The 24,343-nt window shown below is 36.8% G+C and overlaps 1 protein-coding gene across 6 annotated transcripts in view; it reads right to left on the reverse strand.

Moving 5' to 3' along the window:
• The window catches only part of KYNU (kynureninase), a 128,235-nt gene that overhangs the window by 69,028 nt on the left and 34,864 nt on the right, over positions 1-24,343 (reverse strand). For 4 of the 6 annotated variants that reach the window (XR_011254566.1, XR_011254567.1, XM_069577679.1 and 1 more), the window contains exons 5-8: positions 10,248-10,309; positions 7,169-7,240; positions 5,925-5,999; positions 3,096-3,242 (exon numbers count right to left, since the gene is read on the reverse strand). Coding sequence is in view for 4 of the 6 variants with exons in the window: in XM_069577679.1 (XP_069433780.1) it covers positions 3,096-3,242; positions 5,925-5,999; positions 7,169-7,240; positions 10,248-10,309 (356 nt within the window). In the remaining 2 variants the exon portion in view is untranslated. The remainder of the gene's footprint in view (positions 1-3,095; positions 3,243-5,924; positions 6,000-7,168; positions 7,241-10,247; positions 10,310-24,343) is intronic. The other 2 variants (XM_069577681.1, XM_069577682.1) reach the window with 1 other exon arrangement.

Here is a 24,343-nt window from a genome sequence, read left to right on the forward strand (position 1 = left end):
GACTCTCAAGAGTTTTCTCCAACACCACAGTTCAAAAGCATCAATTCTTCAGTGCTCAGCTTTCTTCACAGTCCAACTCTCACATCCATACATGATCACAGGAAAAACCATACCCTTGACTAGATGGACCTTTGTTGGCAAAGTAATGTCTCTTCTTTTGAATATGCTATCTAGGTTGGTCATAACTTTCTTCCAAGGAGTAAGCAAGCACCTTTTAATTTCATGCTGCAGTCACCATCTGCAGTGATTTTGGAGCCCCCCAAAATAAAGTCTGACACTGTTTCCACTGTTTTCCTTGCTCCCCATCTATTTCCCATGAAGTGATGGGACCAGATGATCTTAGTTTTCTGAATGTTGAGCTTTAAGCCAACTTTTCCACTCTCCACTTTCACTTTCATCAGGAGGCTTTTGCTTCATCTTCACTTTCTGCCATAAGGGTGGTGTCATCTGCATATCTGAGGTTATTGATATTTCTCCCAGCAATCTTGATTTCAGCTTGTGTTTTTCCAGCCCAGCGTTTTTCATGATGTACTCTGCATATAAGTTAAATAAGCAGAGTGACAATATACAGCCTTGAGGTACTCCTTTTCCTATTTGGAACCAGTCTGTTGTTCCATGTCCAGTTCAAACTGTTGCTTCCTGACCTGCATACAGATTTCTCAAGAGGCAGGTAATCTCACTTAGACATTCATAATAGTGACTCTTTAATGGCATATTTTTCTCCCTCAAATTTCCCAACTCTTTCTTGATTGACACCTTTAATTTTCTTTCTCTCTCTTCAGCTTTATTTTCATAGACCACCCAAGAAAGCTATGTAAATTTACCTTTTAAATACTTTTTCTAAATCTTCATTGAGAATGAAGGGAATTGTCTAGCAAGAGTACAAATATCTGTTAAAATAATTTTGATAATGGATAAATTGAAGTCAGCTAGATCACCATTTCACTTCCATAGTATCCATCACTTCTGTACAGTTGCATTTATATGGAACTACTCATTCCTACCTTGCTTTCTATGACTGAAAACTCAATGAGAGTCCTACGTAGTAGGTGGCTACTACATTTTATAAGTGAAAGAAAGCCTGCAAAATACTGAAAGAATGGTTTCAGCATCAAAGTAGTTGAATGGGAGTTATGTATAATATCTAGTAAACAGGTTTATTTTGCTTTTTTATGAGAAATGAAAGAAAATGTATATTTAAGCCACATTCTTAACTTCATGCTTGTTGAGGACAGTGGAAAGTGGGAGGTAACCACTATTTAATAGCAGAATATGTGCAATCTAATAGAAACTTCATAATCATCACTGCATTCATCAAGTGGGTTCTGTTATTCCAACTAACGCTTTTGAAAACTAAGACTCAGAAAGGTCAAGTAAGTTGCCTAAGTTCATATAAAATTAACTGATCTAGCCAAAATTGGATCCTCAGACTGAGTGATTCCAAAACCCACCATCTTTCTTCTCTACCTTCCTGCCTCATTTCTATGAAAGTTAATGAGACATGCATGTATAGTAAGGTGATCAGGGACTTCTAATTACTTGCATAACATTTTAAAATATGATATTTTATTGAACTATGTTTATTTTGGTGATTAAACTTTAATATCTAAATTAAGAAGATATCATCATTATATCTTTTGTAATGCACCACTTTCATATTTATCAAATCATTTGGAAGTTGTGGTTGGAAATTCCTAGAGACCGCTGGTAATGGTACTAAATTTCTTTTCATTAGTTCCATTCATTAGCTTCAATAACTGAATATATTAGCTAGATCTCACTTATGTATTAATCCCATAATTTACTAATGTTAAGAATATAATTTGACTGTTACCTTTTTAAAATATATGGCTTGATTGCTAAATCAAATACAACACGTACTTAAAGATTTTAAATACAGTTTGTAACTGTTAAGTGTTTTCCCTCTTATTTTTTTTAAGCAAACATACTAAAGCACTTTTTCACAAGACATATAGAAAGAGTTACTGTTTCATAATAGTATACTAAGTATTATTCTGTAGTATTTAAGGAAAATTACTCATTATAGGCAGTATAATGGCTTCCATAAAGTAAACTGGGTAAAATCCCATCTATGATAAACTTTTATTCTTCATCTCCCCTTCTTCAGGTACATAAGGTTAATGAGCATAGATTATATTTAGAATGAGTTATAGTGCAACAAAGCACCAGAGTTGAGTTTCTAATAGTCCTAGTATATAGTTGCTATCCTAAGTATTGGCTACCTCTGCTGACTGAGCAGTTCCGTACCAATGACAACACTTAAGGAAGCTCACCCATCCTGCTGATTAGAGGTAGACATTGAGAGAGCAGATGCTAATGAGAGGGTAAGACCAAGAAGTAACAAAAGAGGTTTAAATAGAGATGCCTAAAGCTAAATATTTATATTTTAAAGTGTATTTAATAAACTTTATATTTTAAAATATATTTTAAAACATAAATATTTTACTTTAGGCAAATATATATCTATATACACACATATATATATATCATATGGGGCTTCCCTGGTGGCTCAGACAGTAAAGAGTCTGTCTGCAACAGGGGAGACCTGGGTTTGATCCCTGGGTAGGGAAAATCTGGAGAGGGAAATGGCTACCCACTCCAGTATTCTTGACTGGAGAAATCCATGGACAGAGGAACCTGGCAGGCTACAATCCATGGGGTTGCAAACAGTCAGGCACAACTGAGTGACTAACACTTTCATATATCATGCTGCTGCTGCTGCTGCTGCTGCTAAGCCACTTCAGTCGTATTCGACTCTGTGCGACCCCATAGATGGTAGCCCTCTAGGCTTCCCCATCCCTGGGATTCTCCAGGCAAGAACACTAGAGTGGGTTGCCATTTCCTTCTCCAATGCATGAAAGTGAAGTCGCTCAGTTGTGTCCGACTCTTAGCGACTCCATGGACTACAGCCTACCTGGCTCCTCCGTCCATGGGATTTTCCAGGCAAGAGTACTGGAGTGGGGTGCCATTGCCTTCTCCATCATATATCGTATATATGTGTGTGTGTGTGTGTGTGTGTGTGTGTGTGTGTGTATGTTCTGGACAAAGTGGGGAGGAGGAAATAGTGCACATACCTTTGCTTGTCCTGCTTTTGTGATGGCAGGTATATTAAAGAGCTGTCCAGTATAAAAATGCAGACCACTGAAAAGGATCACTGCAATAGAGTCACCTTCATTCTCAATTACTTCAAGGATATCCTCTAATCTCAATGTGTCTTCCCCCTAAGGTCATGGTAGGCATAAATTACATAATATCCACAATGACGACTTTTCTGTTTATATTTCCCAATCTAAAAATCACTTTGGGATCTTTCTTATCATAAGAAAAAGCAAAGGTATTTTTTTAAAGTTAAGAACCTTCAAAAATCTGGCAAGAACATATATCTGAACATGCTTTTTGTTATTAAGAAATAATAATACAATAGTAAGAAGTATTTTATAAAGTATAAGTTTTTGCAAAACTCTATTGCCTGATTTTATTCTTCAGTTTTTCAATTAGTCTTTACTATTTAGATACTCATAAATTATTTCATTTTTATTTCCATCCAATAAAATACCAGAAAAATAGGGTGTCCATAAAATATTAAATGTCAAAACTGATTTCTTGGAAATTAGTATTTTATTTATCAATCTAAAATCATTAATTTTTTCCAGATAAAAGACACATATACATCATTATCTGAGTGAAACTTAGCCTAATATTTTCTATTAATTTAAAAGTAACATCTATTCCATACCAATCTGAAGGTAAAGATCCAAATGCAAAGAAACTATCAATAAAATTTAATATTATCAAGGTTACTTTTCTCCCATAATTCAGTGATCAGTTACTTTGTGAATACAGTGAATGATTTAATTTGGTCTTATAAACAACTTGAGTGAAAGAACTCTGCCAGATACAAATTATAAATTTGTAGCCTAATAATTCTCATCTAATTATGAAGCCTTTATGAATTTTTACACTGCTAAATCTGACATGGTCTTGAAGTCAAGGCATCATTAGCTACATTATAATTTGGGGAAAACTCATTACGGTATTAATGGATTTTTCTTAAATTGTTTTTAATTTTAGTAACTCTTACTATTTGCCAATTACTATGTCCCACATTAGGCATATTTAATATTATTACATATGTAATAATATGCTAATTTCTGCTAGTAGTCTGAGACTTGTTTGAAAAAATGATAATCTATAAAAATAAGAGTGATAAATTGTACTGGTCAATCTACTTGAAGGGCAGGAATAGAGATAAAGACATAGAGAACAAACTTGTGGACACAGTAGCGGAAGGAGAGGAGTTGTGTGAATAGCACTGAAACATATCCATTGCCATATATAAAACAGATAGCTAGTAGAAAGTTTGTGTATAGCCCAGGGAGCTCAACCTGGTGCTCTGTGACAACCTACAGAGGTGGGATGTGGGGGAGGTGAAAGGGAGGTTCAAGAAGGAGGGGGACATATGGCTGATTCAAATTGCTGTATAGCAAAAACCAACACAATATTGTAAAGCAATTATCCTCCAGTTAAAAATAAATTTTAAATTAAAAAATAGAGTTGACAATGAAATCTCCAAATTTCTAAGTGATGTGTATTTTATACATGAAGAAAAGGATTTCAGTAATTCTAAGAAAAAAAAATTAAAGTAAAATTAGTAACATGACAACCCCAACCTCTTTTTTTTTTCCTGTAGAGGAAGCTAATACATTTTGTCCATTATAATTTTTTAAAAAAGTAAGGAAAGTGCTCTATATACTAATGCTTTATTCTTTAAAGAATTGGTACTAAGCAAATGAGAACTTTATTTTTCAGTGATAAGATATGGTTCTGTTTCATGTTGACCTGCTTCAATCTAGTAATGCTAAAGAGTGGTCCCAAATATATGATTAAGTCATACAACGCCACAACACTTACTACTTAAAAAAACAAAAACAAAAACAAAAAACTTGTGATGGCTATAGTCATTTTTGCTAGAAATAAGCAATTTATATGTAATATATGAAACATATCATTCCAAACCTGTGAGAACTTTCTGTTCCATTAATAACATGTTGGCAAAAAGAAGTGAATACAGTAGATCTTTAATTTCTCAAATTGGTTTTGGGTTGAAAGAAATAATTGTTCAAACATTGACTTGGGAGTGTTGTACATACATGAAACCTAAAATTTATCCTGTGTGGATCTGTTGGTGCCAAGTTACACAAGCTGCAGGATTTAGATATCAAAGCCTGTACAACTTAGCCTTACAGCTTTATTAATATAAAGGGCACAGTATTTAGATCTTAAACATATGGTCAAGCTGTAAGGAAACATGTTTCCTTTGTTATCTGTTTAAATATAAAGAAATCTCACAGATAAAGTAAGTAACACAAAGTCACGGGGATTTCCCTGGGGAGTAATAACGAAATTGTAAGCCTAATTTGCTTCTGCTACACTAAGTCCCTTTCAATACCCCAGACTAAACTCAGAGGCAAACATGTGGTACTTAGATTAAGAGGGGCAAAATGATAGGCATCATTCAACTTATATAAATATTCAACAAATATAACTGATTTTTAACGTGATTTTAATGGCACCCACAGACAATGGCATTTAAATTTGAAAATGATACATGCAAATTGCTATCTCCCCCCATCCCACTGAAGAATGTGGCAGACTCTAGTGGTATTAATAGGAAAATAGTTTGCTTATAATATGACTAGCCTTTGAAAAAATTAAAATAAATACACTTCTGAGTTAAGTTTCTATTTTAAGCAAAATGACTTAATAGTAACAGAGTATAGGTCTTTTATACTTTCTTGAAAGTTCCATTAAAGTAATGAAGATAATATACTTTTGAACAAAATGAAGAAAAAATCAATACTAAATAGAAGCATGATGAATATTTATTTCTCTTTCTTATATACCTCTCTTGGCTTTATAATCCGCATACTTTTCTCAATGTTAAGTCCATGAAGTTGAAGCTGTGACTCAATAGCATACTGGAAAAGAAAGATGATTTATTAGATCAAGTCCAGTGCACAGAAGTACATTAGAATATCTCAAAAAAAAGGTAATAAAATAATAATAAAACATATTATCATATTAAATTCAAGGTCAAGTTTAAAAGTGACTAAATAGAATGTATCAGAGAAAAATTTAACATAATTTACATGCATCAATCTGAACAGAAATATGGATAGAAATGTAAGGGTCATTTATTCTTTAGAAATATAAGAAATTTTTTGAGTAAGATATTTAATTAATCTAATTTGAGTTAAAACAGAGTTTACAAAATAACCAAAGTGAGCAGTGAAGACTTGTTAGACTTCAATACAGGATACAGAAATGGCTTTCGCTAAAAAGAGTAAGCTAGTACAAGAAAAGGATAAAAAAGTTCCCTTCATTGAGAGCCCCAGATGAAAATGGGAACCAGAAATTTTAGGGACGCTGAATTTTTTCAAGATAAATTCTTGATCCTTTTTAGTAAGATCATGGCTATTAGTTTGAATGATTAAATGCCTTGAAATTATAAGATATAGGCTAGAAAACTTAAATAGTGATAATATGAAGATGGAAATCAAGTTTCTCTAATACTAAAACTGAAATATGCTTTTAGCTGTGTTGGTGTCTATAACAGTCAAATTTCTTATAACTGAAATTGCTGAAAAAGTAGCATGAAGTTTTTCCTTGAACCACAAAAAATTCTTAAAGTCTTCAATACATTTTTTAAGTTAAAAACTACCAATGATTATGCTAGTGTGTTATGAAAGCAAATGGACAGATAATTGCTTATATTCCTACTTTAGGTAGCTAAAGGGTTAAGTACTGGGGTGTGTATTGATTTAACTTCATAAAATAAAACAGCAACAAGAATTAATAAAACGTTTATAACTGTACTTGATTTAGACCAGTGGTTTGTTCAGTGTCTTTAAAAAGACTAATAAATCAATGTTCCCATTCAATTCTTTCCTCCCTTAACACATGTTTTACTTGAACAAAAGAAATAAAGCTACAATCTATAAAAATGCATAAATCAAAAGCATTTGACAGATCTTTTTATTATAAGGTTACTTAGAAAAGACTCGTGAATAAACATTCAAGTCAGGCAAATGATATGCTCCTTTAGGAAGAGTAGAAAGAATATAAATACCATTTGAAGAATGCTTACATGATCTGAAGGGAAGGCTTTGGCTTCTAGGAGAATTTTATACCGTTTGGGTGTAGGCTTGAAAAATGATAACTGCAATGAAATGGATTTATTGAGAAAAGCATTAATGTACAACTTAGACATTTGTTCACTTTTATACCACACTTTAATTTTATAATCTCCAGTATTTTAAAGGAATTAATTAACTACACAGTTAGATGCCTATCAAAGGTACATTTTTCCAATTAGCCTTGTTTCCAATGAATTCTAAAAAGAAGATATTTGCTCACTATGTTTATCAATAGGAAAGCAAATTTGAGAGAAAAATGTGAATCAGATAAAAATGAATCCTCAAACTTTACTTAAACGCTAATTGAAAATTAATTGAAAATTGAAAATCTCAATACACTTAATGGCAATTGCTCTGAGACTGAAATATCATATTCTATCTAGTGCCACCTGGGAAGCCTCTCTATATGTATGTTTTATTCATAGTGATTTATCTAGAGCTGTAGATTTGGCTTCTAGTACATAATATTTCTAAAGTTTTATGATTGTATGAAATCTAATTTTAGGTCCAACTGAAAATTCCTTTGCCCTAATGAAACATTTGAGATTTCTAGATTCACCAGGGAGAAGTAGCTCATGTGTTCAGAAGAGCCTTTTCATTTCTCTGTGCAGTTCTTGGAGAATACTGACTGACAATAATAACAATAAGGATGATTGCTGTTGTGAATTGGATGTTGACCATTGCCCGGGGTGCTAAAACAATTTTCACATATTATCATGTTTTATATGTATGAGGTAGATATTATCATCCTGCTTTTTTTACAAAGGAAAAAATTAAAATTAGAAATGCCAATTGTTGTTTAGTTGCTAAGTTGTGTCTGACTCTTCTGCAACCCATGGACTGTAGCCCACCAGTTTTCTCTGTCCACGGGATTTCCCAGGCAAGTATATTGGAGTGGTTTGCCATTTCCTTGTCCATGGGATGCTCTTGACTCAGGGATCAAACCTGTGTCCCCTGCACAGGTGATTCCTTATCACTGACCCACCTGGGAAACCCAGATGACAATAGCCTTCTCCAAAATCAAACAGGTATTAAGTAATCTAGCTGGAAGCCAAACCAGAGTAGTCTGAACCGAAAGTCATGCTGTTTACCATCATACTTAACATACTCCATAAGCACTTTCCTTCAGGCATGTTTAATAATCATGTCTGTATACTATAAAAATAATATATCAGTTCTTAATAGTCCATCTTTGTCCTATAGACATGCTTTCAAAATCTCACTTAAAAATGAAATACAAAATTTCATGACATCAGTTACTCTAGGCACCATATTTCAAACCAAGAATATATATTTTAAGGTATACATATTACCAAATTCTTAAAATGTAAGAAATATCTAAGCAGAGTGACTCAATTAATGTTTGTTATTGTTTTTCAGCTTTATGGACTATGCCAAAGCCTTTGGCTGTGTGGATCACAATAAACTGTGGAAAATTCTGAGAGAGATGGGAATACCAGAGTACCTGACCTGCCTCTTGAGAAATCTGTATGCAGGTCAGGAAGCAACAGTTAGAACTGGACATGGAACAATAGACTGGTTCCAAATAGGAAAAGGAGTACGTCAAGGCTGTATATTGTCCCCCTGCTTATTTAACTTATATGCAGAGTACATCATGAGAAACGCTGGACTGGAAGAAACACAAGCTGGAATCAAGATTGCTGGGAGAAATATCAATAACCTCAGATATGCAGATGATACCACCCTTATGGCAGAAAGTGAAGAGGAACTAAAAGCCTCCTGATGAAAGTGAAAGTGGATAGTGAAAAAGTTGGCCTAAAGCTCAACATTCAGAAAATGAAGATCATGGCATCCGGTCCCATCACTTCATGGGAAATAGATGGGGAAACAGTGGAAACAGTGTCAGACACTATTTTCTTTGAGCTCTAAAATCACTGCAGATGGTGATTGCAGCCATAAAATTAAAAGACACTTACTTCTTGGAAGAAAAGTTATGACCAACCTAGATAGTATATTCAAAAGCAGAGACATTACTTTGCCGACTAAGCTCTGCCTAGCCAAGGCTATGGTTTTTCCTATGGTCATGTATGGATGTGAGAGTTGGACTGTGAAGAAGGCTAAGTGCCGAAGAATTGATGCTTTTGAACTGTGGTGTTGGAGAGGACTCTTGAGAGTCCCTTGAACTGCAAGGAGATCCAACCAGTCCATTCTGAAGGAGATCAGCTCTGGGATTTCTTTGGCAGGAATGATGCTAAAGCTGAAACTCCATTACTTTGGCCACAGCATGAGAAGAGTTGACTCATTGGAAAAGACTCTGATGCTGGGAGGGATTGGGGACAGAAGGAGAAGGGGATGACCGAGGATGAGATGGATGGATGGCATCACTGACTCGATGGACGTGAGTCTGAGTGAACTCCGGGAGTTTGTGATGGACAGGGAGGCCTGGCGTGCTGCGATTCATGGGGTCGCAAAGAGTCGGACACGACTGAGCAACTGAACTGAACTGAAATCATGTCTGACTCTCTGCGATACTTTGAACTGCAGCAGACCAAGACTCTCTACCCTTCACTATCTCCTGGAGATTGAGCCATTTCATGTCCATTGAGTCGGTGATGCTGTCTAACCATTTCATTCTCCACTGCCCTCTTCTCCTCATGCCCTCAATCTCTCCCAGCAACAGGGTCTTTTTTAATCTACCCCCGAAAATTAATGTACAGAAATACTCAGCACATTGGAAAACTGTCTTTCTGAAAAGATCACTGCTTGCTACCATTTTTACATCATTATTTTGTGTGCTTGCAGCAATTTAGCTTTTCATCAACTTTAACTCTTATTCCTTATGTTCTAAGATAAGAGCTCAGTATTCTAAACCTGTTTGTAAAGAGACAACTCTCCCATGATTATGAAGAAGCCATTCTAGTAGGGCCCAGCATTTCCTGGTATAATTGAAAATAATCTCACAATTTATTTTGAAGTAAGTAAAACTCCAAATCCTCATGAATTAAAGATAGAAAAAATCAGATTCTGTAAATGAGTGTATTCTAAACACTGGTGGGAAAGGAGGCTTACCAGTAGAAGATGTAAATTAACAGTCAAACCATTCATTAGGGCTACTTCTTTCTCATTGGCTCCTGAAAAGTAAGTATATAATAATTTAGATTTTCCTGTTAGTTTTAAGGGTGCTTGGAAAAACAAAGTATCACTCTTTCATCCTTAATGTTTTTAGTAATAAGGGCATATTTGATGTGTCATGACAAAGAAGTGGGAGTTTTCCCACTTGACTAATTTTATCAAATGATATTTGGACTAACATGCTCATAGCTAGCTAAAAATTACATTTCCTTTTTGACATAATAAATAATAAAAACATAATAGTGAAGCATTTGCTTTCTCCTGTAAAATAAAAATGATCTATCATCAGCTAGGTTGCCAAATTCCCACAGAACACATTTTTGTGGTAAGTGCATCTCAAAGAGGAATCCAAAAAGAACTGAAGGCCAATCACATCTTTAAAGCTGGTTGTTTCTAACATCAAATTAAAATGTACCTTTAATAAAAGAAGGCAATGCTGCTAAACATAATTCACTGTTATTACAGTGAAATGTACAGTAGTTCCTAAGACAAAAAAAGCTAGCAGTAAAGTAAATGCTAAATAGCTCTGGGTTTTCTTTATTCACACTGATACAAGATAATTCATATAAATATGTATTATTTGATGAAGAAAACATGCAAAATTAAGATAACCACAACACAATCATAATCTGATCTAATTCCTATTAACAAGGGTCATACCACTAGAAACAGACCCAGAGAGAAAGCATACAGTGGATACTTAAGAACTCAGAGCACAAACAAAGGTAATAATACTTTCCCCCTTTTGCTTCTTATGATGGCTCTTGAAGGCAATTAAAATAGTATCTCTTTACCATTACTGAGAAAAAGAGGCTATGAGCTTTAATATTTGTAAGGCTGTACTAGGTACATCATACAAGTCTTGCACTTTGTATCCAATGAGATACTTCTGATAAAGTCCCATTTTACTCAAAGAATAGACTGTAAATAGGATAATTATTCTAATAACTACATAGATTTTTAGGTTAAATTCACTTGAGGGGAGGCCACTGGAGATAAATGGAATTTATATTTCAATATAGCCATTTAAGGAAAGGCCTGTGCTTTGATCTAGAAGAGAAAAACTTGTTGCATTTGATGGATGGATTTCCCCACTTGATATGGAAGATTGGTAAACAAATAGTGGCTGTTAAATATGTATCTCTGGTCATTGTAAGGTGAATAGTGTCTCAAGTCCAAGGACAATAACAACCTCATACTGCATCCATCTATCTATCTATCTATATATATTAGTTGCTCAGTTGTGTCCAACTCCTTGAGACCCCATAGACTGTAGCCTGCCAGGCTCCTCTGTTCATGGAATTATCCAGGCAAGAATACTGGAGTGGGTTGCCATTTCCTTCTCCAGGGGATCTTCCAAACCCAGGAATCAGATCCAGGTCTCCCACCTTGCAGGCAGATTCTTTACCTTGTGAGCCACAAGTAAGTTCTTCATACAGCATTCCTCGCTCTAAACAGGTGTCTCAAACACGCTAGATAGCTTATGTTGTATATGGGGGCATACATCTTCTCCTATGTTATGAGCATCTTTTTGAAATATGATGAAATAAATGCTGCCAGATTTATTTTATTTCTTTCTTTGCATTATGGTATGAATTTTCACTATTACTTATAAAACAAAACATCATCTAAGACATCAATCTGATATTATTCTTAACTTCCCGTTAGCTCTTTACACACATCTTTTTTGAAAACTATTAATTTTAATAAAAAATATTCTGGCACGGAATGTGGAAGGAGAAAAGGAAGGAAAAATAATACATTTCACCATCCTTATCCATGGATGTGAAACCCATGGCTATAGAGGAAGGAATGTATTCATGGCACAACTCATTTTATGTTAGGGACTTGAGCATACACCTATTTTGATATTCTGGATGGAATATCCTGTGTGGACTCCTGGAAGCAATCCCCAAAGAAGCTGAGGGGTGACTATATCAAGAAAGAGCAGAACTGATAGAAAGAAAAGCATTTGAAAGACTGTGTTGTTGTTGTTTACTTGCTAAATTGTATACAACACTTTTTGCTACCCCATGGACTATACCCACCAGGCTGCTCAATCTATGGGATTTCCCAGGCAAGAATACTTAAGTGGGTGCGATTTCCTGCTCCAGGGGATCTTCCCAACCCAGGGATCAGACCTGTGTCTCCTGCATCACAGGGGGATTATTTCCCACTGAGCCACTGGGGAAGCCAGAAATAATGTAATGAGAAGAAATCAAAAGAGGATAAAATAATTTATAAATTTACCACCAAATGAAAACAAAGATATGGAAGATGCAGAAAAAAAGGTAGAATTTCTATACAAGGCCAGGCATTCCATTTTTGCTTAATGATTACCTTCTGATTAAAATGAGGAGCAACCTGAGGAGTGGTGGCTGAACAGGCACAGGAGGGCCTAGAGGAGCTATCCCACGTTGAAGGTCAGGAACGGCGGTGGTAAGGAGATACCCCTCGTCCAAGGTAAGGAGCAGTGGCTGTGCTTTGCTGGAGCAGCCGTGAAGAGATACCCCATGCCCAAGGTAAGAGAAACCCAAGTAAAATGGTAGGTGTTGCAAGAGGGCATCAGAGGGCAGACACACTGAAACCATACTCACAGAAAACTAGTCAATCTAATCACACTAGGAACACAGCCTTGTCTAACTCAATGAAACCAAGCCATGCCTGCAGGGCAACCCAAGACTGGTGGGTCATGGTGGAGAGATCTGACAGAATGTGGTCCACTGGAGAAGGGAATGGCAAGCCACTTCAGTATTCTTGCCTTGAGAACCCCATGGACAGTATGAAAAGGCAAAATGATAGGATACCAAAAGAGGACCTCCCCAGGTCATTAGGTGCCCAATATGCTACTGGAGATCAGTGGAGAAATAACTCCAGAAAGAATGAAGGGATGGAGCCAAAGCAAAAACAATACCGAGTTGTGGATGTGACTGGTGATAGAAGCAAGATCCGATGCTTTAAAGAGCAATGTTGCATAGGAACCTGGAATGTCAGGTCCATGAATCAAGGCAAATTGGAAGTGGTCAAACAAGAGATGGCAAGGGTGAACGTCGACATTCTAGGAATCAGCAAACTAAAATTGACTGGAATGGGTGAATTTAACTCAGATGACCATTATATCTACTACTGCGGGCAGGAATCCCTCAGAAGAAATGGAGTAGCCATCATGGTCAACAAAAGAGTCCAAAATGCCTTACTTGGATGCAATCTCAAAAGTGACAGGATGATCTCTGTTTGTCTCCAGGCAAACCATTCAATATCACAGTTATCCAAGTCTATGCCCCAACCAGTAACCCTGAAGAAACTGAAGTTGAACGGTTCAAGCTGGTTTTAGAAAAGGCAGAGGAACCAGAGATCAAATTGCTAAATTCCACTGGATCATGGAAAAAGCAAGACAGTGCCAGAAAAACATCCATTTCTGCTTTATTGACTATGCCAAAACCTTTGACTGTGTGGATCACAATAAACTGTGGAAAATTCTGAGAGAAATGGGAATACCAGACCACCTAACCTGCCTCTTGATAAGTCTGTATGCAGGTCAGGAAGCAACAGTTAGAACTGGACATGGAACAACAGACTGGTTCCAAATAGGAAAAGGTGTACATCAAGGCTGTATATTGTCACCCTGCTTATTTAACTTCTACACGGAGTACATCATGAGAAACGCTGGACTGGAAGAAGCACAAACTGGAATCAAGATTGCCGGGAGAAATATCAATAACCTCAGATATGCAGACACCACCTTTATGGCCGAAAGTGAAGAGGAGCTAAAAAGCTTCTTGATGAAAGTGAAAGAGGAGAGCGAAAAAGTTGGCTTAAAGCTCAACATACAGAAAACGAAGATCATGGCATCCGGTCCCATCACTTCATGGGAAATAGATGGGGAAACAGTGGAAACAGTGTCAGACTTTATTTTAGGGGACTCCAAAATCACTGCAGATGGTGACTGCAGCCATGAAATTAAAAGACACTTACTCCTTGGAAGAAAAGTTATGACCAACCTAGACAGTATATTCAAAAGCAGAGACATTACTTTGCCGACTAAGGTCCATCTAGTCAAGGCTATGGTTTTTCGTGTGGTCATGTATGGATGTGAGAGTTAGACTGTGAAGAAGCCACAGTGCCGAAGAATTGATGCTTTTGAACTGTGGTGTTGGAGAAGACTCTTGAGAGTCCCTTGGACTGCAAGGAGATCCAACCAGCGCATTCTGAAGGAGATCAGCCCTGGGATTTCTTTGGAAGGAATGATGCTAAAGCTGAAACTCCATTACTTTGGCCACCTCATGAGAAGAGTTGACTCATTGGAAAAGACTCTGATGCTGGGAGGGGTTGGGGGCAGGAGGAGAAGGGGACGACAGAGGTTGAGATAGCTGGATGGTATCACAGACTCGATGGACATGAGTCTGAGTGAACTCCGGGAGATGGTGATGGACAGGGAGGCCTGGTGTGCTTCGATTCATGGGGTCGCAAACAGTCGGACTCGACTGAGCAACTGAATTGAACAGAACTGAAGAAATGTTAGTCTTTCAAAGAATTCAGTGTTCATTTTGGATCACCTAATTTTTTTCATGCATGGAATCCGATGAACAACAAGTGCTTGGGCTGAATTAATCTAGACATACACTTGGCCTTGTGCTTTGCACCCTTCACTCTCAACGGCCTGCTAAAACTTGGATCAGTTCTTTGTAAGTAATCCTTCATTGACTTGAATTTGTCTGCCCACATACACAAAAATTATCCCACCTTAGCACTTTAAATTCAATCAAGTTTTTCGCAAATGCCCTCCTCACCTGCTTATGAACTTTGTGAAGGGGAAGGTCAGTGTATTTAACGTGTGCATGCACACCCCTGTATAGCTAAGGATGGTGCATGTATTGAGGCTGTAGAACATTAACGGAAATGTTTATTCCAGATATGGCCTAAAGCACCTAAAGATTCAAGTTTTCTTAACGTGCGTGGGCTACAAATCAGATGGATTTTTAACATATTTTCAAAAGAAAATTTACTTAATTGACCTATTTCTTTTGGTCCAATTTGCATTCCTGAAATTCGTGTTTGTACCTTTAAGATATTTTAATATTATTAGCATTCCATATGACAATAAATCTTCATTTAAAGCAAGTTGAAATTCTCTCTAGTTGCTTTTGTTTGTTCCTTTTGTTTTTCCAAAAAGCTTTTTTTGAACTAATGTTGAAACATGAAAAACTGTTAAGTATGGGCTATAATTTTTGTGCTATACAATATATATTTATTGCTATCTATTTTATACATGATAGTTTGTAACTGCCCTAATTTCCTCCCCCCACTTCCCTCTCCCCTTTGGAAACCTCTATTTCTTTTCTACATCCCTGAGTCTGTTTCTGTTTTTGCATACACCATCTTTTGTACTATTTTTTAGATTGTGCTTTGTCACTCAGTTGTGTCTCTTTGCAACCCCATGGACTGCAGCCTACCAGGCTCCTCTTCTTCACTTTTTGCCATAAGGGTGGTGTCATCTGCATATCTGAATTTATTGATATTTCTCCTGGCAATCTTGATTCCAGCTTGTGCTTCATCCAGCCCAGCATTTCTCATTATGTACTCTGCATATAAGTTAAATCAGCAGGGTGAAAGCATTCAGCCTTGATGTACTCCTTTCCCGATTTGGAACTAGTCTTTTGTTCCATGTCCAGTTTTAACTATTGCTTCCTGACCTGCATACAGATTTCTCAACAGGCAGGCCACGCAGTCTGGTATTCCCATCTCTTTCAGAATTTTCCACAGTTTGTTGTGATCCACACAGTCAAAGGCTTTGGCATAGACAATAAAGCAGAAGTAGATGTTTTTCTGGAACTCTCTTGCTTCTTCGATGATTCAGTGGATGTTGGCAATTTGATCTTTGGTTCCTCTGCCTTTTCCAAATTCAGCTTGAATATCTGGAAGTTCACAGTTCACATACTGTTGAAGCCTGGCTTGGAGAATTTTGAGGGTTTTTTTTTTTTTTTTACTAGTGTGTGAGATGAGTGCAATTGCACACTAGTTTGAGCATTCTTTGGCATTGCCTTTCTTTGGGATTGGAAAGAAAACTGACCTTTTCCAGTTCTGTGGTCACTGCTGAGTTTTCTAAATTTGCTGGCATATTGAGTGCAGCACTTTCACAGTATCATCTTGTAAGACCTGAAATAGCTCAACTGGAATTCTATCACCTCCACTAGCTTTGTTCACAGTGATGCTTCCTAAGGCCCACTTGGCTTTGCATTCCAGGATGTCTGGCTCTAGGTGAGTGATCACACCATCATGATTATCTGGGTCATGAAGCTCTATTTTTGTATAGTTCTTCTGTGTATTCTTGCCACCTCTTCTTAATATCTTCTGCTTCTGTTAGGTCCATACCATTTCCGTCCTTTATTGATCTCATCTTTCATGAAATGTTTCCTTGGTATCTCTCATTTTCTTGAAGCAATCTCTAGTCTTTCCCATTTTATTATTTTCCTCTATTTCTTTACATTGATCACTGAAGGAGGCTTTCTTATCTCTCCTTGCTATTCTTTGGAACTCTGCATTCAGATGCTTATATCTTTCCTTTTCTCCTTTGCCTTTTACTTCTTTTCTCTTCATAACTATTTGTAAGGCCTCCTCAGAGAACCGTCTTGATCACTGCCTACTATACCATGTTATTTACCTCTGTCCATAGTTCTTCAGGCACTCTATCTGATCTAATCATTTGAATCTATTTGTCACTTTCAGTGTATAATCGTATGGGATTTGATTTAGGTCATACCTGAATGTTCTAGTGGTTTCCCCTACTTTCTTCAATTTAAGTCTGAATTTGGCAATAAGGAGCTCATGATCTGAGCCACAGTCAGCTCCTGGTCTTGTTTTTGCTGACTGTATAGAGCTTCTCCATCTTTGGATGAAAAGAATGTAATCAATCTGATTTCGGTGTCGACCATCTGGTGATGTCCATATGTAGAGCGTTCCTTTGCGTTGTTGGAAGAAGGTGTTTGCTATGACCAGTGTGTTCGCTTCACAAAACCCTATTGCCTTTGCCCTGCTTCTTTCTGTACTACAAGGCCAAATTTGCTGTTACTATATAATATTCAGTATTTGTTTTTATCTGTATGACTTATTTCATTAAGTATAATATGTCCTAGGTCCATGCACATCCCTGCAGAAGGCATTATTCCATTATTCTTTATGGCTGAGTAATATTCCATTACCTAGTGGCTCAGATGGTAAAATAGCCACCTGCAATGCAGGAGACTGGGGTTTGATCCCTGAGTCAGGAAGATCCCCTAGAGAAGGGAATGGACATTCCAGTATTCTTGCCTGGAAAATTCCATGGACAGAGGATCCTTGTGAGCTACAGTCCATGTGGTCACAAAGAGTTGGACATGGCTGAGCAACTAACACTAATACTTTTCCTTTTCTTTATTCATCTATCTGACTATAATTCAATAAAAATTACAAATGAAAGTACTACAAGTATTGGAAGCAAATTTATTGGAGGCCAAGGATTTCTAAAAATCTTCCTGAAATCTTATCAGGATTTGAAAGAGTCTTTACTTTAGAAGATGAACTTCCCTGATAGCTCAGTTGGTAAATAATCTGCCTGCATTGCATGAGACCCCTGGGTCTGAAAGATCTGCTAGAGAAAGGATAGGCTACCCTCTACAGTATTCTTTGGCTTCCCTTGTGGATTAGCTGGTAAAGAATCTGCCTGCAATGCAAGAGACCTGGGTTCTGTCCCTAGATTGGGAAGATTCCCTGGAGAAGGGAAAGGCTATCCACTTCAGTATTCTGGCCTAGAGAATTCCATGGACTGTATAGTCCACAGGGTCACAAAGAGTTGGATACAACCGAGCAACTTTCACTTTCACTTTACTTTAGAAGATCATGTACAACTCACTGCAGTAAGTGTAAAAATTTGAATTATTTCATCTAAGATGTGTGTGAGACAGAGTTCTCCTTTGAAGAGTGAGAACTGCTTGTTTATTTATTGAACACAATTTTTTGCTTTACCAGAAGGTGAAACTTATATACAAGCATTACCTTCTTATATCCATGCCTAGCACACTAATGTTTATTGAGCCCTTATTATATGCCAACACTTCTAGTGTGACTTGTATTATCTTCACGGTAATCCAATGAGGTATCTACTTTATTTTCCACTTTTATCAATGAGGAAACTAATGTGCAAGCAGATGAACTAACTAGTCACAGATAGGAAGTAGGAGACAAAAATCTCTCTCTCTCAGAAAAATAAATAAATAAAATCTTTGTTCAAGATAACATTTAGAAGTGTTGTCTATGTTATCTGCTCTCTGTATGTCAAATATAGGAAGCCCATGTTCATTACTAATATCCTTCTGCATCTTTCTCATCCTCATTTAATTTCAAATGTTTTGCAAAGTAAGAATGACAGGGTCCCTAGCTGCTTAGTGTTTGATAAGAAGTTTCTCATAATTGCTATGCCATGTTCTATATATTTTATTCAGTTCAGTTCAGTTCAGTTGCTCAGTCGTGTCCAACTCTTTGCGACCCCATGAATTGCAGCACGCTAGGCCTCCCTGTCCATCACCAACTCCCAGAGTTCACTCAGACTCATGTCCATCGAGTCAGTGATGCCATCCAGCCATCTCATCCTCGGTCGTCCCCTTCTCCTCCTGCCCCCAATCCCTCCCAGCATCAGAGTTTTTTCCAATAAGTCAACTCTTCGCATGAGGTGGCCAAAGTAATGGAGTTTCAGCTTTAGCATCATTCCTTCCAAAGAAATCCCAGAGCTGATCTCCTTCAGAATGGATTGGTTGGATCTCCTTGCAGTCCAAGGGACTCTCAAGAGTCTTCTCCAACACCACAGTTCAAAAGCATCAATTCTTCGGCACTCAACCTTCTTCACAGTCCAACTCTTACATCCATACATGACCACAGGAAAAACCATAGCCTTGACTAGACGGACATTAGTCCACAAAGTAATGTCTCTATTAAGCAGATGCAAATGTTGTTTTGTTCTAAGGTTTGCAGTTAAGCTAAATCTGAGAGCTTTCCACTCTGTTTTACAAGTAGCAAAGTCCTGTGGTCCTTAGAGTTGTCTCGAGTGTGCTTGATGATTCATGGCTATTTGGAAAGAGCTCCCAGGGATATTACCTCTCTGCGGGTCAACCTCAAGTTTCATAAAGCAAATTTATGTTCGTATTACAATAGTTTTATAAGCCAAAATGAATGTATCTAGCCCTCTGTAATGTTTATGTACCCAGGGAGAAGTAGGCTTAATAATAATATTAATAATATTCTTCAGCCATTCTATTTCTAGCACCCTGATAATGTGACATTAATTATAAGGGAAAGTTATTCCATGTTTTGCAGTTCCACCTTTAGAGACTTTTGTGTCTTTGAAATACCATACAAAGGCATGTAACATGTATGTGATAAGCTTCATTTGTTTTTATATATATGAAAAGTGAAAGAAATATATATAATGTTTGATAACATATATGTAAATGTTTTATTAAATGTTTTTCATCTCATATGAAATGGAAATTATTTTCTCTATGTATGGGTAAATAGGGTTTCTCATTACCTTTCTCCTCTTTATTCACTCTATCAATTTGTACATATAATAATTTTTATTATCCTCCTGTTCCTTCTTTTTCAGAAGCATTATGATAAAATAAAGGCTGTGGTTTTAAGAACCTGGAAGATTCAATTGTAGTCCAAAACTTACAGCTTGTCTGTTTGCTCCTGACTCACTTAGACAGCCCACAAGTAGCAAAAATCAATTTGATTTCTGCTCCTGTCTTCTGTAGTTACCACATAATATAATTTTTTTTATTTATACAATATCTACCTCCAAAGAGGATATTAGGTTTCTTGCATTTAATGTGAGAAAGAATGATTTTTAAAAATTGCAACAAAGTACAATATATGCTGATGGGAAACAAATTAGAAGCTATTAAATGTTTTTGCTACTTCATTCTATCAGATTTTCTTAGAACTTACTAGTAACCAAGGCAAAAAGGAAACCTGGGATTTGCAGCAAAAAAGACAAACATGAACACATACACACATACCTTATAAAAGAATCAGTTCCTACTAAAGCAAACAAAGTAAACTCATTCATTTTTAAACTTAAATTAAGAACCATTTATTTGACTAATATATACAGTTTTAAAAGTAAATAAACTGGGGGATAGGTATTAGTTACTGAAAAAAAATTTTAAAAACGAGCTTTTAAAATCATGCTAATGGTCCTCTTTAGCAGATACTGTCAACAACAACAACAAAAAAAGGTAGAATTATTTCTCCTGATTAAACATACATTGTAGAGAAAAAAATAGACATTTAATAAAAAAATCATTAAAATAAAGAAGCTACTTTATATTTAATAATGCACTGATAATATTTCCAGTTAAATGTGATAATTCATTTGTCATATTAAGGCTTGAAACTTAGAGAAAAAAATATATAAAATAAATAGTACATATACTGTTTACTGAGTTCCTTATAAAATGAAGTTTATCCCATATATGTCACATGCCTTTGTGTGGTATTTCAAAGACACAAAAATCCCTAAAGCTAGAACTGATTATTGTTTAAAACATTTTTAATAAGTTCAATTTTGTTACTTATCTAAGTAATATGAATATTCTTTTTTTCAAAAATAATTTTATTAACAATAATGAGAGGTGGGCTGGTTTGAAATTTCATTGACTATTGTGACATATACATATTTGCTGGGCAACAAAACACATGCACATTTAATAAGTTGCAGTGGAGCTATAAACTTTTAAATGGTGAAAGGAAATCTTTTTGCAAGTTTTATGGGTTTTATAAATCTCACTAAATAATTGCCTTACCACTTCCCTGGCCTAACATCCTAACTCCTCTTTAGAGCATGATAAATATTAATCACAAAATAATAGAATTAGAATGCAATTTATGTTCTGAAAGCAAATCTATCAAAGAAAAAACAGTCCACATCTAAGGAAAACATAAACGCTCAGGTCAAATTAGTTCAGGATTTTTAGAGTTTTTTTTTTTTTTTTTTTTTTTTAGATTTACATGTTAGGCATTTGAATGAATATAATTGGCTTCTTAGAAATGAACACAGATTAAAAGCATTATCAGACAACTAGGCAACACACTTATAAATGCTATCCAGTATTGTTCAGGTGAGAATCCTCTCCATAACACTATACATGTACGTATACATATCCTCTAGATTGTGCTGGCAGTCTGATCATGTGCTCTGTGCTCCCAAGATCCTGACTGGTTTGGAAGGAGATGCTAAGCTTTCACCGTTACCCACCCTGGTTAAAATGTCCTGACTTTGGGTTTGAGCCCCAAGCATCCAGAGCTCTGTAAATTCACCCTGGGGCTTCTTGTGCGAGTCCTGCACTCAAACCCTACATACTCATGCTGGCTACATGCACTGCTCCTCAAATACTGTGCTTCCAGCTTCCAAGTACCTTCTTTCTTCAGCAAATACTATATTTCTGATCAATAGAGATTTCTTTTTAATTTTTAAGTGTTGCTATATGTTTGTTAATCTAAATTTTTTTTTCTATTTTTCTGTGTTTAGAACAGAAGGGAGAATTTCAGTTTGTACTTAACCTCTTATTTGAAACTAGAAACTAATATTCTGATCCTGTAATATAACCACATAAAAGAGGTAGAAATGTGTATAGTGTAGTGATTACTCAAAAATAAATAGCAGCAAACAGAGCTTGCTTTTACTTGCAACCTTTCTATCTAGGTGCTTATTTATTTATTTATGTTAATTTTTTGAATAGAACAGGTTACATATTCATATAGTTCCTAAACTAAGAACTTGTTTTCCTTAAAAGTCTAGCAGTTTGGCCTATGTTAAGAAAGAGTGTGTTCCATGCTCATTCATGCTTAACACAGTTGATATATAGACCTGGATGTCTGTTTCTTTTTCCAAGTTAGGGAGGTTTTTAGGTATTATCACTTTTAATTCATAGTCAACTGAATATTTAAACCTGGGTGGTGGCTCTGTAGCCCAGACTGAGCCATCCAGAGCCATCTGGTTCTCTATCATGTTGAGGCTTTCTGAGAAGCCAGAAATTTTCAGTTCAATTCAGTTGCTCAGTCGTGTCCGACTCTTTGCGGCCCCATGAATCACAGCACGCCAGGCCTCCCTGTTCATCACCATCTCCCGGAGTTCACTCAGACTCATGACCATCGAGTCCGTGATGCCATCCAGCCATCTCATCCTCAGTCGTCCCCTTCTCCTCCTGCCCCCAATCCCTCCCAGCATCAGAGATTTTTCCAATGAGTCAACACTTCGCATGAAGTGGCCAAAGTACTAGAGTTTCAGCTTTAGCATCATTCCTTCCAAAGAAATCCCAGGGTTGATCTCCTTCAGAATGGACTGGTTGAATCTCCTTGCAGTCCGAGGGACTCTCAAGAGTCTTCTCCAACACCACAGTTCAAAAGCATCAATTCTTTGGTGCTCAGCCTTCTTCAGAGGCCAACTCTCACATCCATACACGACTACTGGAAAAACCATAGCCTTGACTAGACAGACCTTAGTCGGCAAAGTAATGTCTCTGCTTTTGAATATGCTATCTAGGTTGGTCATAACTTTTCTTCCAAGGAGTAAGTGTCTTTTAATTTCATGGCCACAGTCACCATCTGCAGTGATTTTGGAGCTCCCAAAAATAAAGTCTGACACTCTTTCCACTGTTTCCCCATCTATTTCCCATGAAGTGATGGGACCAGATGCCATGATCTTCGTTTTCTGAATGTTGAGCTTTAGACCAGAAAGTTTAGGCAGCTTTAAAGAAAGCTGAGCACCAAAAAATTGATGCTTTTGAACTGTGGTTTTGGAGAAGACTCTTGAGAGAGTCCCTTGGACTGCAGGAAGATCTAACCAGTCCATCCTGAAGGAAATCAGTCCTGGGTGTTCATTGGAAGGACTGATGCTGAAGCTGAAACTCCAATACTTTGGCTGCCTGAGACGAAGAGCTGACTTATTTGAAAAGACCCTGATGCTGGGAAAGATTGAAGGTGGGAGAAAAAGGGGACGACAGAGGATGAGATGGTTGGATGGCATCACTGACTCGATGGACATGAGTTTGAGTAAACTCCGGGAGTTGGTGATGGACAGGGAAGCCTAGTATGCTGCAGTCCATGGGGTCCCAGAGAGTTGGACACTACTGAATGACTGTACTGAACTGAACTGAACTGAAGATGCAAAGTCATTTCCTGTGGATCTGTTTTTGGGGGTCTATTTGGGGCAGAAGACTGTCCTTATGCTGGGATGAGTCCCACAAATACATAAGGAGAAGTTAGAAACATAGTGTTCCTAAACTATTTGTGGTCTGTTTACAAACTATATTAACATTGTTTTGACTATGATAATTTTGAATCTCTCCTTGCTAAACACAGAATGAAAGCTAAAGGTTTCTTCCCTGTCTTGCTGTCAGTACAGAGGGTGTGAATGGTGGCTGAGGGTTGAGGAAGCTTCACCTGATAGATGTGGGTGCTTATCAAATGTGTCCATAAACTTCCTTCTTGCAGGCAAACCCCAACCAAGCATCTAAAGCAAGATATGCTGCTTTCTTCCTCTTCTCCCTACATGGGGTTACCAGAAAAGCTAATATGACCACTATTTGGAAAGAGTAATGACATCTGCAAATATAAAGGTGCTCTTTCTCCCAATCTCTCCTGTTTCTTTCCTTTAGAGACCCTCTGCCCTACACAACATGTCCGCAACATGCCCAGAGGGTCTCTGCTTACCCTTTTCATGTGGTCTGGTGATACTGCCACCTTGAATGTGAACTGCTATTCTTATTACCCTATTAAAGAAGAGCCAACTGGCATGTTGTCAGAAAGCACTATTTAAAATGTGAATCATTACAGAACAAATGAATACTGTGTATAGGACATTTAAAAAAGAGACATTTTTCCTTTTATAATTTTTGTATTTCTACTTGTGGCCTTTTCTTCCCACCTACAGAAGTCTCATTAACATTTCCTGTAAAGCATATTTAGTGGTGCTGAATTCTTCTAGCATTTGCTTATTTGTG

Source organism: Ovis canadensis, chromosome 2 (assembly GCF_042477335.2).
Source record: "Ovis canadensis isolate MfBH-ARS-UI-01 breed Bighorn chromosome 2, ARS-UI_OviCan_v2, whole genome shotgun sequence".
NCBI classification, from domain to species: Eukaryota; Metazoa; Chordata; class Mammalia; order Artiodactyla; family Bovidae; genus Ovis; species Ovis canadensis.